Here is a 17,012-nt window from a genome sequence, read left to right as displayed (position 1 = left end):
AGGCCACACAAACACACTTATGGTGATGATATATCAAGCCGGTGTCAATTTGGGATTCAAACCCATGATAAGTTTTCATAATTCAGAAGTGGCAGTTCAGCACAACGAACTGCTGCGCTTTACACAAACCGGGGCTCTTATTTGTGTCGTTGCATCTTAAGTAATGTGAACACCAAAGCAATGCACGTTGTGTTCAAAACAACGACAAAAACAAGCAGTCTGACATCACTTAAACAGAAATCTAAAAACCTCGCATCACTCACACGTTTCCTATCTACAACAAATATATGCCATGAGAAACGGTTTCGTTTCTGTTGAAACAAATTGAATGCTCTACGGATATAGAAGTTAAAGAATTTTACCCGTTTTGGTGTTTAGACAGCTCTGTAAATTTGAAATAAAGTGAAATACAACACTGGCAATCTCGTATTTATGTATAGAAATGATTTTCGCACATATCCGAGTCTGGCTGCCTGGGGACTAATGGCCTCCCCCTGTACGATACAAGCCAGATCCTGGCCTCCCCAACTGTGGCGTCAAGTAAACACATTATCATATGTTATAGCCGCTGATACACTGACAGTCATCGGCGGCTCTTGAGAGGCATTTTCTCAATGTTTAGATGTGATTATTTGTAACTTATGCTTCGTGAACGGTATATGATGTGGTGTGCTCATCAAAGCGTGTTTTTATGTCATGTATAAGTCGGAAATATATATACATGTAGTATGTCTCAAGGCCTTGAACGATCTTATTTTTTTCTGACACATCTCTACTGCAATATCCCAGCCCTATATGAAACAGATCTCTACGTTACGCAGGTTAGTATTCCCCCACCGAACACCGACTCCGTTGCAATGTAAATGTAGCAGCTTATTTCTGTTTAAACTTCTCATATAAGCTTTCGTGTAGGAGAAAATGTGTGAAATGGATTCAAATAGATATTGTAAATGGTTTCATGGATAGATTTAGATCTGTTATGACTAGTGACTGAGGTGTATAATGTTTTACACCTTAATAAACCAATAGCTAGTATAATTGCCAGATTGTGGGAGACAGAACACGCTGACCCCTGGCAATTTTAATGCCTCACTGGTCATCAAGTTGTTCACGGCAATTGCGGCTTAATCCCGGCCAGTCAACTTTGATGTGTAACTCAATCTAGGATTCTAAATAATGCTGACAGATGCAAAAGAGTGAACTAGCACCAGTTGCTAGACCCGGGACCCTACCTGGCTGTTAGAGTTATCATCGTTTAAGCTTTGGTAAGCTACTCAGACCGGTGCATAGGAGAGAACGCCGGGGTAAAGCCGGTCGAGGGGGAGATGTAGAGATTGAAACCACTTGTCACTTGAGATACGTACTCACAACCATTCTTCAGACACTCCGTTCTGCTTAAAGCATCATATTCAAACATGAATGGGGTATATGTTGTGTGACCTGGAAATGGTTCTTAACAAACGAGCACCGATGCTTCTTCCCACTAGTATGAAAGGTGTGCTAACTGAATTATACACACAAACGAGTAGGAGAGGAAAGGACCGAGAACAATTCAGATGGCGTTAAGAACGAGCGTTAAACCATTCACAGTTCGCTCCAGATGGAGGGGTAATTTTAACATCAGAGACTAGGCGCTTTCTTTTCTTAAGTTGTGTTGATCTTGTGTTTTCATTTTGAGGCCAAAATAGAAACAATTCAAGGTCCATTAGAGTTTATGACACTAACATCGTACACTACATACAACAGGCATATCGAACTCGTGATATTTTGTGTAATGATGACGGGTTTGCAATGATGGTGTCGTGGAAATGCCGGTGTACAAATAACATCTTCAGGCAGTTTACCTTTCACGTGGTTGTATTTTATCGTTGTGCATGAAAACCCCTACATATTCATAAATGCGTTTCATATCACTTTAGTGGTTAAGTAATCTATAACAGTTTTTGAACAAAACATGTATTTCCCCTGAAACGTATATCGTGACTGATAGCGAGTAATCAGTCCTACCTCTTTAAACATGTGCTTAACACTGTACATGTGCTCAGTAGGCACATCAAACTTGATCCCCTACCTCCGTTTAGTCACACATAACGATCACCGTAATAATCAAACTCACTCATCTCCCCGGCAAAATCGTTTATAAACTCAGATGTTCAACTCTCACAACCATCTCCGGAGCGACCGTGAAGTCTGAAGATAACAGTTTCACAAACGGACGTAACACTAGGCCGTTGTTATAACTGGCTAGTCAATATTTACCGATAACCTTTGCCACTCTGTTCCTTTGATATGTAATAAAAGCTGATGCCCCTTGACATTGCGATACGACACACTTGAACAGTAATCCACTGAAAGGTTTACTGAAGATTAATTCCAGGTCGGTCCTTTAAACGTCCTTGTGAACACATGGGTCGGAAATGCTGGCTCTTGCTTTTGGCAACATATCAAAGTAACCATGGCATGAACGCTTGTAAGAATATATAGCCTCTTCGCTTTGACATCATAATGTTATGACAAATGGAAAGTCTGCAATATTATTTGTTTATTCTTTGTTGAAAGTCTTGACTGCTGGCGAGAAGTCAAGGTTTGATGAAGCAAACACTCACAGAAGATCACGCGCACTCATACATTTCCACTGTTGTTCAATAAGATGTGACAGCGATTAATGAACACACCCTTAGACGTCCTCCGTTCTGTCTAAAAACCAGCTTATAACACGACCATTTAGTCGCAGGGTCTCGTTAACACCTTGAGGTACTATAGTCCTGGATACAAACGGAAATTTGTCCATAAGAAGAGAACATGGCACCGATTTCCTGAATAATGACGGAACGGAGTTTTCTCGTCTATGGTCATATATATTAGACTTACACGTATCTGGCTTGTAGTTTTGGTATAAAAATGATTCTACATCCCGAGGACTAGGTATTGTCATATCTGAAAGTGGGCGCATTTTCAATGGGAATATGATGTCTTTGTCATACACAAATTCGTCGGAATAAACAGGATCTCCATCCCAAATATGGGTTGAATTTTCTTCGAAAAAACTTATATCCAGAAACGGCCAATCCCAAGTATAACCCCTGATGGGCCTTGATAACACGGAATAGAATTTCCATCTCCTCTTTTGTTTCACGTCCAGAAAATAATGTGGTTTTAGTTGACTTAAGAGTTTATATACCCGCTGCCTTTGAAGCCTTGAAACAATAAAGTCTGCGTCATCATCCCAAGGTATGACGTCATGATGACGATAAGAACCAAGGAGTGTTCCTCCGTACATGAAATAGGTAATATCGTTGTTGTACATGACACTGACGAAGCGCCGGATAATGGAGTAAAGAACCCGGGACTCCTTCAACGTCACTGTTGGTCGAAATGCCTGCAACAGTCTTAATATTTTCTCTCTTTTAAGCTGTAGGTTTCTACTGACATCCAATTGCTTTGTATCATTAACATGAGGTAAGGAATGAGGGAACATATGAAGTTGTCCTGAGGAATGTGGAAATACGTTTAGCACGTCCCGGTGAGCATGTGCATTCCTTTCATGAGGATGTTCTGACAGATGCATGTTCGTTGATGATGCCCTCTCGATCAGCTGGATGGAATTGGATCTCAGCAACCACCCAGAATACAAACACACGAAGTTGGTGATCGCCACAATAAGAACATAGGTGACAGCTTTCGTCCACTTGAGAGTGCGCATGGTGGACGGTGCTAATCACTGACACTACAGGTATGAAAACACTACACACTTACTTACTACAGAGGCACCCTGCTGGTGTAGACTTACATAACCGGAAAGCCCGCTAGGGGTGTTTCACGTCATAGCTGCCATCGCTTGTAGTGAGCACATGAAAAATGTCCAATGAGCACATGATGAATATCTTGTGAGCTCCTGATTAATGTCCGACATCTTCATTCTGTTCCTTGTTCATCGAGTAAACACATCTTCTGTCACTTCTCCAGTTTAGAATATTCCGCATCTTCATTTGTGATGGCGGATTTTTTATGTCTGGGAATGCAACTGTCCCCAACACAACGGTAATCTTTATCCAAGGCATCAAGTTGCGTTATAAGCCAGCACGCCATCTATTTACTGCCGCAAATAAAACCAGTCCTGTAACATGGGTGATAAAACAGGAGCTGGACATTTCCTAATCTGTCTTCGGGTAACGCAGCACAGGGCCGATCGTATCGGTGTACATACACTACGACACAACTGATCGCTAACACACGTGCAGACTTCCCCTCGCCTGCCGCTTGCTATCGTCTGCTGTTGTCGGCTGTTTCTGCCACAAGCAGACGACTCTCCCGCCTAGCGTTGGCAGCGGTCACGTGGGGTCCTGCGGTGAGAACATGCACTCGCAAGCGAGATCAGAGGCCACTAAAGGATTGCTGACGAGGAAATAAGATAATTGAGTGATTATTTTCTCGGCGTTTGATTGGGATATTTACTTTAATTGTGTATAAAGGATCGCATTTCATGATAAAGTTCAGAGGATATTGAGTGTAACATCTATACTCGAATTCGTCTCTCCCTCCTTCCATTTCAACGCCGAACTCTCTCATTTCCTGTTTTCACTCCAAACTATTGGTTTGACAGTCCAATAGTTTCTGTTTATGTTGCATGTTGAAGACTATTGTCTCCACACTATTTGAAAACAGCATACCGCACGGACAGGCAGAAATGGAGACAGGTATTCTTCCGATTACAGGGCAGTACATCGATCACTTGTCATGTGTCGGGATAGTTTTAGTGTTCCGTTACCACTGTGGCAGATCATCAGTGACAGCTCTCTAGTTACACCCCAGACCCCAACATCTCTCCACCCAAACCTGTATCATACCCACCAAACCACGCACACATTAATCCACGATGTATATTTCAACCATTTGTATTCGCCACGTGTGTAGTTTACTGGTTTCGCCGTTGTGGGGTATATAAGTGGCAAGTCTGACATACAGGCCCTGAAACAAGTAATCTAACAAAGCAAATGGAAATCTAGATTTCCAGTTTCAGGAAATTGAAGAAAGTCTCTGGCTCCTTACCGTTTTGTTGTGATTATTTTTTAAACTGTATTCTTCTATAAAAATGTTCATTTCAGAGACCGTATGTTAGTCTAGGTAGTGGCGATAGTTAATCTCTCTCACCTGGTTCATGTCTGTTTCTTCACAAGGCTACACTCAAAGAAAATCTTAAAAGTGATGTATTTTCAATACTTTTCTTACCTGTTGTTTTCGTTATTACCCAAGGACACTTGAGGTATGATGTGAACTGTCTAGGCTACAGATGAAAGCCAAAACAAAGATATACCCTAAGTCAATCCCAGAGTGGATGTCCTGCCCCTAGTTATCGTTACGTGAAGCAGCGCAAAACTCGTCTTTCACACACCAACCACACCGATCACACCAATGACACCAATCTTATACGTCACGGACAGTGCTTTACTATACGAACTGATCTTCAACAGAAAGAAAATTCGCTTTCACTTGCGTGATTTTGGTGGTGAGGTAGTAGTTTAAACGTCCACGCCAAAGAACCTGGTTCGATTCCCCCACATTGGTGAAACGTGTCACCCTCCGTGATATTGCTGGAATAGTGCTAAAGGCAACGTACACCTAAACTCACTCACTCACCTCTATTATTTAGATTAGACAGACGTAGATTCACAATCGCAAGTGAAACTCACAATCTGAGATTTTCATATTAAACTGTACACGCATGTAGTTTTACATAGGTTTGATACCACAGACTGGCCTATCAGGATACAGTCCTCTCACATATAGACAATCTGTAAATAATTTAATTGATGTTCTTGTAAAATAACATCTTCTGCCTGTAAGGCTTAAGGTTCGCCTGTTATTAATAATACAATAATTTGAAAATAATCTGACTTTTCACATCCCGATGATATAGATCAGTGATGTCGGTCAGTGCATGAAACCTACACCCCCCACCCTACACACACACACACGCACGCACACACACACACACACGCACACACACACACACGCACACGCACACGCACACGCGCGCGCACACACACACACACACTACCCTTCACACACACAAACCCACTCACACGTCTGTTTGGTATGATCATGTACAGCTATGGATACTGACCGAGGGTCGGGTCAGCTGACTGAAAGTTACTGGCCTGGATAACATTCCGGATCACATAACTATTTTTTATTGGCTGGCTAGATTGGATTAAGCCGACAATCATATCTTACATGTGCCGAACCAGATAAATATTACCACGCCCACATGCAAGTGCAATAACATCAATAATACTACACATTTCTACGCTTTAGTGGCAGAATTAGAGACACGGGAGTAAAACATTATAACTAAGACAGAAACTAAGACAAGAAGTAGAAATGAAACGTTTGAATAGAGAATGAATGAATGAATGAAAGAATGGATAGAGAATGAACGAACGAACGAATGAACGAATAGTGATGGTTAAGCTACGCTCACTCATTGCACTCTACCCACTTCGCGCACCCTAAGACAAAATAGTCAGCCATTTAACTGTCGAAAACTCCACATAGACAATTACTTTAATTGTATCAGTCCCCAGTCATCCAACACAAGTGTGCTTTGTTTTCCACTGTCTTCCGCTGCTGTTGTATTATGTCTAATCATGGTCGTTTGTTGAACAGGCGACGCCAGTCCCCACCAGCTCATGTAACACAATAGGACAGCCAATATAAGAGTATTGACCACGGGGACAAGACACCCTCTTTTCTAGCTGAGGAGGTAGGGTCTCTGATGTCGAGATGAACCACAATGATGAACAGAAACAATGACGAGTAGGGTCGTTTATCACGGATGATTGCATATTGCCTTACACTGAAGCATGAAATGAGTCTCATTTGGCTTCTTTTTCAACGCACTTTACTGTGTTGACATTGTATGCTTTGTCTGAGGGATAGTGATTCACGAAAGGGTTATTTCCCCTAGACTTATTGTCATCTTTACTTTACCCGTACCTGAGTACCCTCGGTTGCTCTTCATGTATAATTAATGGTTGTATATACTGCTCGGAAGATGTCAAGGAACGTTAACTTTGAATAACTAATATTGCACGCCGTGACAGATTAACTATATTACATGTATATGAAAGAAGCAACTTTGAATTATGTAAATGCTGTGGTTGGATGTAACGTAAAAATAACCCAGATTGTATTTACGTCATTGTGTTTTCAATGTGTGCTAAGAAACGTCACTGCGTTTATATCATATTCTCTTGCATCAAACCTGAAGGCATTGAACGTCATAAAGATATATAAGAGCACAAGCTATATATAGGCTACGTATATCGTCAGCGTCATCTTCAGGCGCAGTTACCGAGACAGAGGCGTATGTATACTGGGCTCCGTCTTCTGAGAACATCCGGAACCCGTGTCTTCCTTGTATATGATTACTCCCAACAACAGGTGGTTCTCAATAAAACTAGCTCAAGGAGTGGGCGTTTCCTTACATGACCTAATAACGTGTTGAGAAATATAAGTCATAGAAAATAGACCCAGTAAACCAGTTGGTGAGCTGTTATAAAATATTTGCCCGTGTGCGAGTATTTCAGCTAATGTTGTGTCTAAAATAATCCCATTTAGTCGTAGATATTTACTCTAGATTTCTATAATATTACAGAACCGCTCACTGGTAAACTTGTACTTACTGAATGCCAGGCCTTCAATGGCGTAATGGTTAGGATAATACTATTTCTGACTCTGCGCATGAGTCTTCTCACAGTCCTAGTTCCGTTCAACTTGTCATTTGTATTCATCTCGCGTGTAACTCACTTTTCAGGCATTAATGACAGCATCTACACAGGACAGCCAAACAAGGTCATGTGACATTCGGAGCAATACAAACACAGGAAATGGGTGGAAACGTGCAGTTACAATTAATAGTGGAATTGTTTCAAGTATGCTCCTCGCAGTAGTGACTCTTTGATTGTGTACGTCCGGTATGATATAATGTAACCATTGTTCGATGTCAGTTAATGAATCTGTTGATTTCTTGTCACTATTATATATTAAATATGAATGTGTTCGTAACTGTGATGCGAACTGTCTGACGTTTCCGCGATAACCTGCTACAATAACTGATTCACGAACACATATTCATGACAATGTGGAAGTCGGAAAAATGTCTATAAGAATTGTAATACACGTGGAGTGAACTGCGTCACGCTTGATATTAACGGTAAACGTGCTTAAAACGCACGCTTTGACCTTCAAATGGCTCTGGTGATTGCTGCCTGGCAATCAATGATGTTACCTGTAATCACCTTCAAGGGTTCCTCGTTCCTTGTAGGAAGGACTGAACGGGGTCGAGTTTGAGCAAGATGGATACCATGGAAACCTTGAAAATATTAGTTACATTTTTGTTACATTAATGGAAAAAGGTAAATGATCTTGTAGATAACCCACCAGTTCAGTTGCATGTGAATATATGATATGCGAATGTAGCATTTTCGTGTCTGGCGATTCACATACTTCGCGACTTCCGATGCCATCGTCCATGTTTGCGTTAATATTTTGTACGCACTAGGACCTGATTAACGTCGCTATTTCACATATTTTGCGCCTCTTCATATTTTCGTTAAACGGTGCAGACATTCGTTACATATACATATATGAATATCTGTTCATGACCGTAAACCACACAATCTATTAGGCGCTGACAAAGATATTCGCTTTTTATATATTTACGGAAAACAACATGGAAACACCTTATTCTTCAAGGTAGACATTACTTTCTCATAATTTCAGTACAACGCCGGCAAGCTTAACCAACTATATCTAATTCGTTCTACGCACGTCCGCGTTCCCTACAAATGGCCATGGTGGACACAGAAACAATGACGAAATACTAATTTCTACACATTCAAGTACATGAAAGTTTAAGTGCTTATAAAACAATGACGCTATTTGACCATATTTGAGACAGAAGAAAAATTGCCATTCCTCAAAACGCATCAAGTTTACCGAAAACCGCCAAGTCTTTCTTTCACCAAGATATGTACATTCCTTGCCGAACTGACACCCTGCTATAGTAACCATCAACAATCCCACACGGGTTTATATGGCCGAGGTCATTGATATGTTAAATAGCATTATTGCAAGCTTCTGGGCTAAAATAGCAGAGCCGAAATTAGGCCTTTCAATGGAAGGTGTCCCCAAACTGGTTATATGAAGGTGTGGGTGGCCACTGGTCAAGTAGACCAGATTTGCATTCTAATTTCACTCTCATTCCTTGCTTTCACGATAAACCTCTGTAAGAAGATTACAGTAATAAAGTCAGGTTGAAATATTGACTTAATCGAAAAAAAAAACAGGGAAAGAAATGAATCTTGACATGTTATTATTTTTCTCTTCTTCCGTTTCTACTTCAATACATCTACCACTCTGTCTGTACTCCTAATGCAACTACTGCATGAGGAAAGTGAAACAATAATATAGACCTGCAAAGGAAAGTCATTCATTTTCTACCACGGGGATTTAGTACAAAGGTTCAGTTGAGATACACGTTCCCCACACATTCAACTCCGTATCTGACCCATAGACTTGAATCTGGCAACTGCAATGTATGCCGTGCAATCTGGACAGGAATGCTTTAAGTCATAGACAGACGCCGTATTGCAGCTAATAACTCGGTGAAAGCCACAGACATGAACAGACATACACGATGCAAGGTATGCTTATTTCAGAGTTTCCACAGAAATGACTTATGACGGTTTACTCTGCACTTTGCATGCCGCTCAGATAAACATATGTTCGATGCCTATTAGCTCCCACAACAAAGAAACGCCAGCTCAGACAAAAAAGAATGGTCAGGAATGCCACAAAGTTTGTGACGAGAGCAGAGGAAAGCATGGCGTTTTCATGGGCATTCTATCCAGAATAACAGAGCCTTTCGGTGCTTTATAAAAGCACACATGTATACCATTGCAGGCATCGGAACAATAACGTTCTAATCGTTAGAATCGTTGCAACACAAAGAAAGAATTTTTCATTGCATCTCAAGGTAATTTATTTGACATGAGGCAATCATTTAGAATAATGGATGGCGCGGGTAAATCAACCAAAGTTATTGGATGCGGTCTGTTTAGACCAAGGATTGAAAGTATTCACAATAATCATAAATTATCATTAAGCACGAAGTCCTTGTTTTCACATAGATCTGAAGATTGAAGTGAAAACCCCGTTCACCGAACGCCTTCATTGACAACATGGAGCCAGTACTGAACAACCATGAACCCTGCTTCGGTCACTATTATAAACTTTTCATATATGCCTGAAGAAACACCCATTGCATTGAATCGATAATTTTAGAAGCGAAAATCTGATGAAACGAATTTTATCACACAGGTTGTTAAAAGGTATTTATTTGGGTAGCTTTCATTATCAATACACTGAAGTAAAACTAGGAGTCCTGCTGTGTTGTAGCTTGTTAATAAGATTTATTTGCTGATTAAGGCCGGAACATTCCAACTACATGACCACGGCCTGTAAAGATCGACCATCCAGTGATCGGCAGAATGAGCATCGATCTACACAACTTACGGCGATATGTATCAAGCTAGGATTGCTGTAGACCAATTATACCCGGGTCGTTACAGGTGGAAGTAGTAGAATAAACTACTCCTTTTTCTTACGGATGTTTGATGATGTTCCTTAAGATGTATGACATTGGCAGTGGTCAACTAAAGGTTAGGTATTGAGATGAGTAGATCATGGTCTGGCCGGATCTCTTGGGTCCTCATTAGCCCAATGAACGGAATGATTGTGTGGATGGAGTACTGTTTTTGTGACGTGACAGTTGTTAGCCTTGCTGCAAGGATGTACTGCATGCTAAGCCAATGGATGTATACTAGTAATTCTATCCCTTGAAGAGACAGACAGGTCTTGATAAGAGGACAGTCTGAGGACCACGGTCTTAATCTATTTCTTTTCGAAATTATCATTTACTCCGATGGCAATGTAAATGGGATGCACAAGGAACACGTCCATTATTTGTACTAAAGTCCGTATCTTCAATATAAATTTTGTACTTTATCATGTTTAGTGAGACCCATAGTATCGTTTAGGACAAAATATAACCCAATTTTCTTCACTTGTTATCCAATCGTTTGTTGTGTTTTTGTCACATGGGAACAGCACATATATATAATATTACTGTATGAGAACTTACATATACTATTCATAGCATATGTATATATCCAACCAGACTCCCGAGGTAACATCTTCTAAAGCTGCGTGTGTTATGGGTTTCTGGGCTTTAGGCATCAGGGTTCCACATGGAATGAAGTAGAACCAACAGTCTGCCCGCCCAGTAACACATAAAGGGCAAGCTCAAACACTATATCATGCTAGTGTTTCATGTACCTTTCTAATTATACTCTTATGACATCACGATCCAAGTTAGCTTTTATAGAATAACGTAGTCTAAGATTTAGTTCACTGGGGATAAGTAATGAGTGAGTGAGTCAGAAGTATTTGAGCAATATCACGGCGGGAGACGCCAGGCATGGGCTTCACACATTGTACCCATGTGGGGAATCGAATCCAGTCTTGGACGTGACGAACGAGCGCTTTGACCTCTATAGACTAGCCCACTGCCGCTATATGTACAGTGACAAAATTGGATTAACTCGAACATTACCTTTATATCTTTATTGGGATGTGTATTTTGAAGTCCATCTTGGACTGACAAGATTCGAATTGGGCTTGTTCCGGACAATCGATAAATGAGGTTTGAACCCTGAAGACATGTCGCGGGTCTTAAGATGAGATACATTGATGAGGCCCGGCGACATAGTTGATCGTATCGTATACCGACAGTGATGGTCGTTGTCAAAATACCAGTATAATTCACTTGACAGTCTGTGTCGATTAATTACTGGAAGTTGTGTCATAGCTGTAAAACTGAGTGCTGGGTGCCGAAACACAACAAAAAATCCAAGGAATTAGCCTATGACCAGTGATTGAACTTAACAGCTGTCTGTCAGATTCCATGTCATTTCCGTTATCAGTCATAGTTATCTGCCTATATGTTGTATTCTCCTATGTCAGTTATTATACGTGCAGCTGACAGGGGTATGGGAGAACACAACATGCCATGCTGTTGCCGCTCCTTCAGTATTGATAACACATGCAGCATGATTGTGACAACACTACCACTGACAACGTTGTGCACTTCTTGGATCAGTGCATAAGGGCGAAAGGTACCCTGAGTATGTTGGAGGTTTGGGCGAGATGAATAGGGCCTTTCAAAAGTACTTTGGTCTAATGTCAATACTGATTGACACACTGCCCACAAACACAGCGTATCACGTTCCACAGGGAACCTGCAGTGGCAGGTAATTTGTACATTCTAGACAAATAGCCATACTGGCTTGTGTAGCCGGCCCATCCATCTCAATATGACAAAGTAGCTCGCGGTAACATGTGATAAATCTGTATGGATGGTATACCATACATGTTGAAGACTTAGTGTTCCAAGTAGGGGTGTTAACTAGCGTTTGACCATTAATATTTCCCGAAGTGAGAGCTTGATGCAGGGGGAAAGTCCGAGATCATCGTAGTTGTGTCCAATAACAGGTCTTCATGGCGCAGCGAAAATAGAAAGTTAAACGTTATTGCTGAAAAAGGAAGAATAAAATAGTTCATTTTTAGCAGAAACAGAAAATTATATCTCTTTCACTGCACATTGAATGATTTGAAATATAAAGTAACCTGAGCCCTAGATTTGCTTGTCTTATCTGCATAGTTATGTATTAGGTGTTGACTTTAAACACACTCTTCAGTATCAAACAAGGCAAATATCATAACCCGTTCCGCACAAAGAATATAGATTAAGGTGGCCCCTCGGTCAGTGTTAAGTGTCATAAACGGTATATGTGCATAAGGTTTATTGTATCGACGTCATGTAGACGGTATATACTTGGCATATGAATACTTCACAAATGGTTAAGTGAGTAACAGAGTGTAATACAGGACTGGTAGAGTATACCTGATGACGGAGCACCGGGTATCACATGAAATACACATGAAGGTGATCCTGCAATATCACTTAAACGTTAAACTATACTTAGTGTGAAATGTCACGTGATAAAGCATTTCGAAGTGAAAGAAATGTTAGTGGGATTATTAAGGATTATTCAACCCATACCAATTCCTGAAAATGATGTGCTGAAACATTTCAAGATGAAATTTTTGAATAGATTTGTTCTACACTTCTGAAGTTTAGAAAATAGTTACATCATCATTCAAAAGAAATGAACGAATGAGTGAGTTTAGTTTTACGCCGGTTTAAGCAATATGCCAGCAATATCACGCCATGTGTATCTCCGAAGTGTTCCATGCACTTTTCTAAATATATTCTTAAGATATCACAATCCAATATCGCTTTCAGATTTATCTAGGGACTAGTTCGTGCGGGGTATGCACAGTAATGGGTGAGTGAGTTTAGTTTTACGCCCCTTGTAGCAATATTTCAGCAATATCACGGTGCGGGACTCCAGAAATGGGCTTCACGCTTTGCACCCACTTGGGAAATCGAACCCGGGTCTTCGGCGTGACGAGCAAACGCTTTAACCGCTAGGCGAAACCCTTCCTCCCCCCTCCACACACACACACACACACACACACACACACACACACACACACACACACACACACACACAGACACACAGACACACACACACACACAAACACACACAACACACAACACACAACTCACAACACACAACACACAACACACACACTCAAGAAATGAACGAAACATCTGCACCATTTACCCTGTTCATATGGAGGAGTCTCCATCACTGGAAGGGAGGCGGCGACCTGACAATGAGGAGGTAGCTGGCTATTTGCTGTGGTATTTGGCAGCTCGTTATACGGTAACAGATACGGTAGACAAACACATGCGATACTAGGTTAATGAACAGGTAAGTGTTAAATACTGAATATATTCCACCGTGGAAGAGTAGGTGTCAGGATGCGCTGTGTTTAGGTGGTGTGGAATGACTGAAGTACTTAAAGGCTGGCCCAACGATAGTCGGGGAAAATGGTAACTGATGCCAGAAGTGATAGACGACTTGTATTCTACCGCAATTATTCTCAGAGCCATTGTTGACTTATGTGAGTCACGGAAAAGATATGCGTTACTGATATTCCTGCATGCTTACGAAGGAAGAACGTTACATCGAACGATATCATAGGAACATGAACCAAAATTGTTATTTCCAACGACGCCAACGAATACTTCATATACCAGAGTGGCATTTCCAGTCGTCACGGAGTGATATCCTTGTCTGTCATACAGACCCCGAAACATATGTATCGAAGAAAGCCCAAGCAAGTCTAGAATATGTGACACTTCTAGAAGAAAGTCTAAGGGCACCTTTTCATTTAGTTTTTTTTTTTCACTTTGAACTGTTTTATCTGTAAACTGTGTTTATTTGAGAGACTAGTTGTAATTTCACTACTAGACTAGCTACAGTCTAACTGATATCCATGTGCGTGAATATATAAATATGTTCCTTTCAGTAATCACCAGGAAGGTGCATATCTGGTAGAACCGAGTCCGTCTTCTGTGCTGAGTTTACACAGTTTTCCCGGGAGAAGGGCGATGGTTGTGTTTCTCTGACAAGAATCCAAAAGAATAACACAGGTGTGAAAATACATGATGAATTATATAAGACGGGATATTTCTTCCTTCTACACCACACTGATAATATATGGTAGATGGCAACGACTGAAAGACTTATCTAAGGTACTTAATAATTTAAATGTCATTGATAAATAACCATTTATCTAACAGACTGGCCTAACAGAAAGATGTGCTGTCCGTTTATTTAGACTTGCCTCTCTAGGGGATAGAATCACTCTACTTCAATGGATTCAGCATTCAGTACAGCCTTGGATAAAGGCTAATGGCAGCACTGAGATGGTTATAACAATACTGTAGTTGAAGGTATCGCCCTTTAACATTTGAAAATGGTGAGCAGGTGTGGACGTGTACAAGGTCAGTGGTTAAACTGGGGTAAATATTGTGTACCAGTAAATAGGAGGTTCCTTCCCGAATCACATGCACTACAATGAACCCATGTGCATATTCTTTCGCGAAGGCATGGGTATATTTTCCACTACTTCTACATTCAAATGTCACAATTCAGTCTGAATTTCTTCCGTAACCGATTCTTTGGGCGTAAAAGGAAAAGAAACGGAGAGACTTAAATGAAAGGGTCTCTATACACCATGATGACATATGTGTTCTGAAAAGGGTAATCATGTCTTGTCAGTTTGATAGCAACGCCACTCACAGAATTTGCAGAAAGACTTTGTTCCCAGGTCTATTGAACACGTTAAGAACAGAGAGAACTGACAGATCAGATCAATATGGCTTAATATTAAGTCGTAGATTGTAGCCGAGTGGTTGATGCCATGAGCAGGAATCCACAATTGCGCCCAGTCAGTGAGTCCAGAGATAAAAAAGTAAATCTACTATGTCGCAATACATGTATTTATGCACGACTGAAATTTCCGGATGCTTCTAAACACCTCTGATCCTGGGCGTTGATGTAAAGACAGTCTTGATAGCATATGCCTGTTCTTTTATTCCCGATAGTGTTAAACTGATTTCATTTGTCCTGCCATATGGGGTTGTCACTGAGTGACCTGGTTCCTTCAGATGTTCACACAGGTCCAAGTCACCAACTTTTCCCATATAACTTTCCCACAGCCACAGAAGAAGGAGAAATATTACACCGGCACACATAAATATTCCCTGTTTCCATAAACACAGCAAGGAACCCCAGCTGGCGAGCCATGGGAGACTTACAGTCCCATCCGAGTGGTTAACACCTTGCCCAATGTTTATGTCAAATACCCACGTCCGTTTGATATAGAGACATGGTGCCCCAAGCTAAAGACCTCTGAGGTCATGATCAGTTTAGGATGTTCTGGCATTGCTCTGAAATGAATATGCTGTTAACGGTGAAGCCTTACATTCAACGGATTTATCCTACACGACCCTGACAAGTCACTGCTGAGACTAAATGTGGATATAAAGAGATGTCCTCCTTCTTTCCGACGGCGGTGGTCAAGGGAATTTTGAATTTTTAGTGTGACAATTTACTAAATTCTTCCCCCACTGGTTTGCAAAAGTATTATACTTGACTCTCGCAAATAAACGACCGATTTTCTCTTAAACCCACCATCTGTGAGACGACTCTACCATCTGTTAAAAGTGTGGGATGAAACTTGATAAAGTCACATCTTGTCCTGCTCCCTCAGACCGCTCCCTCAGGGCACACCCAGCACCAGGATCTGATTCCAAATTGTGTCCGATTCCTAGACTTACATACGTCTCAAAGGTAAAATTTATTAGTTTAAATGATTATTTCGAAGAACGTATATGGCAAAAAACTGTATCTAGACCTGCCTCCTCGAAGGATCGAATTACTGCACATCAATTGGCTCAGCATTCAGTACAGCCTTGGAGAAAGGCTATTCGATTCCCTGCTATTTAGTATGTCCAGCTAACCAAATGTGAACGACGCACTAATTGTGTTCGAAAAGTACTGACGTATTGCATGTGATTTAATCGCAACACATATCATATTCCCGCTTAGAAAAAAAGAACCCTAAGTAGGTAAGACAGGAGATATTTCGATAACGTTTCATTTATCTAGGTCCATCACTTACTCGACAGCCATAACTCAACACGCACGCATGCACGTGCACCTCGTTAGCGGGTGTGGGATGGTTGTGGGCGGACTGTATACTTGTTGGCAGACTGACAGCAGTAGCACTTTCCCCACCAGTGTCTGTAACATCTGATATGAAGAGTCATTAAGCCCATTGTTGTATGCTGTCTAGTCAAAGTGTCAATATTTAAATAATTATTTCCTAATAACAGAAATTGTTCTTAATGACACGAAGGGTCCAGTGCCCGTACTGACGTGAAGTGCCCATGATGACACATTGGAGCC

At 41.0% G+C, this 17,012-nt stretch overlaps 1 protein-coding gene across 1 annotated transcript; it reads right to left on the bottom strand.

The window, feature by feature from the left end:
* Positions 1 to 1,839: 1,839 nt before the first annotated feature.
* On the bottom strand, positions 1,840 to 4,073 carry LOC137276693 (uncharacterized protein RT0683-like). Its single transcript, XM_067808310.1, has one exon. It carries the CDS (start codon positions 3,701 to 3,703, stop codon positions 2,678 to 2,680), a length of 1,026 nt encoding a protein of 341 aa, XP_067664411.1. The 5' UTR covers positions 3,704 to 4,073; the 3' UTR covers positions 1,840 to 2,677.
* Between the last annotated feature and the right edge of the window lie 12,939 nt (positions 4,074 to 17,012).

This window comes from Haliotis asinina, chromosome 3 (genome assembly GCF_037392515.1).
Source record: "Haliotis asinina isolate JCU_RB_2024 chromosome 3, JCU_Hal_asi_v2, whole genome shotgun sequence".
NCBI classification, from domain to species: domain Eukaryota; kingdom Metazoa; phylum Mollusca; class Gastropoda; order Lepetellida; family Haliotidae; genus Haliotis; species Haliotis asinina.
Note: the sequence above shows the minus strand (reverse complement) of the source record. Positions and strands in the feature narration are given on the sequence as shown.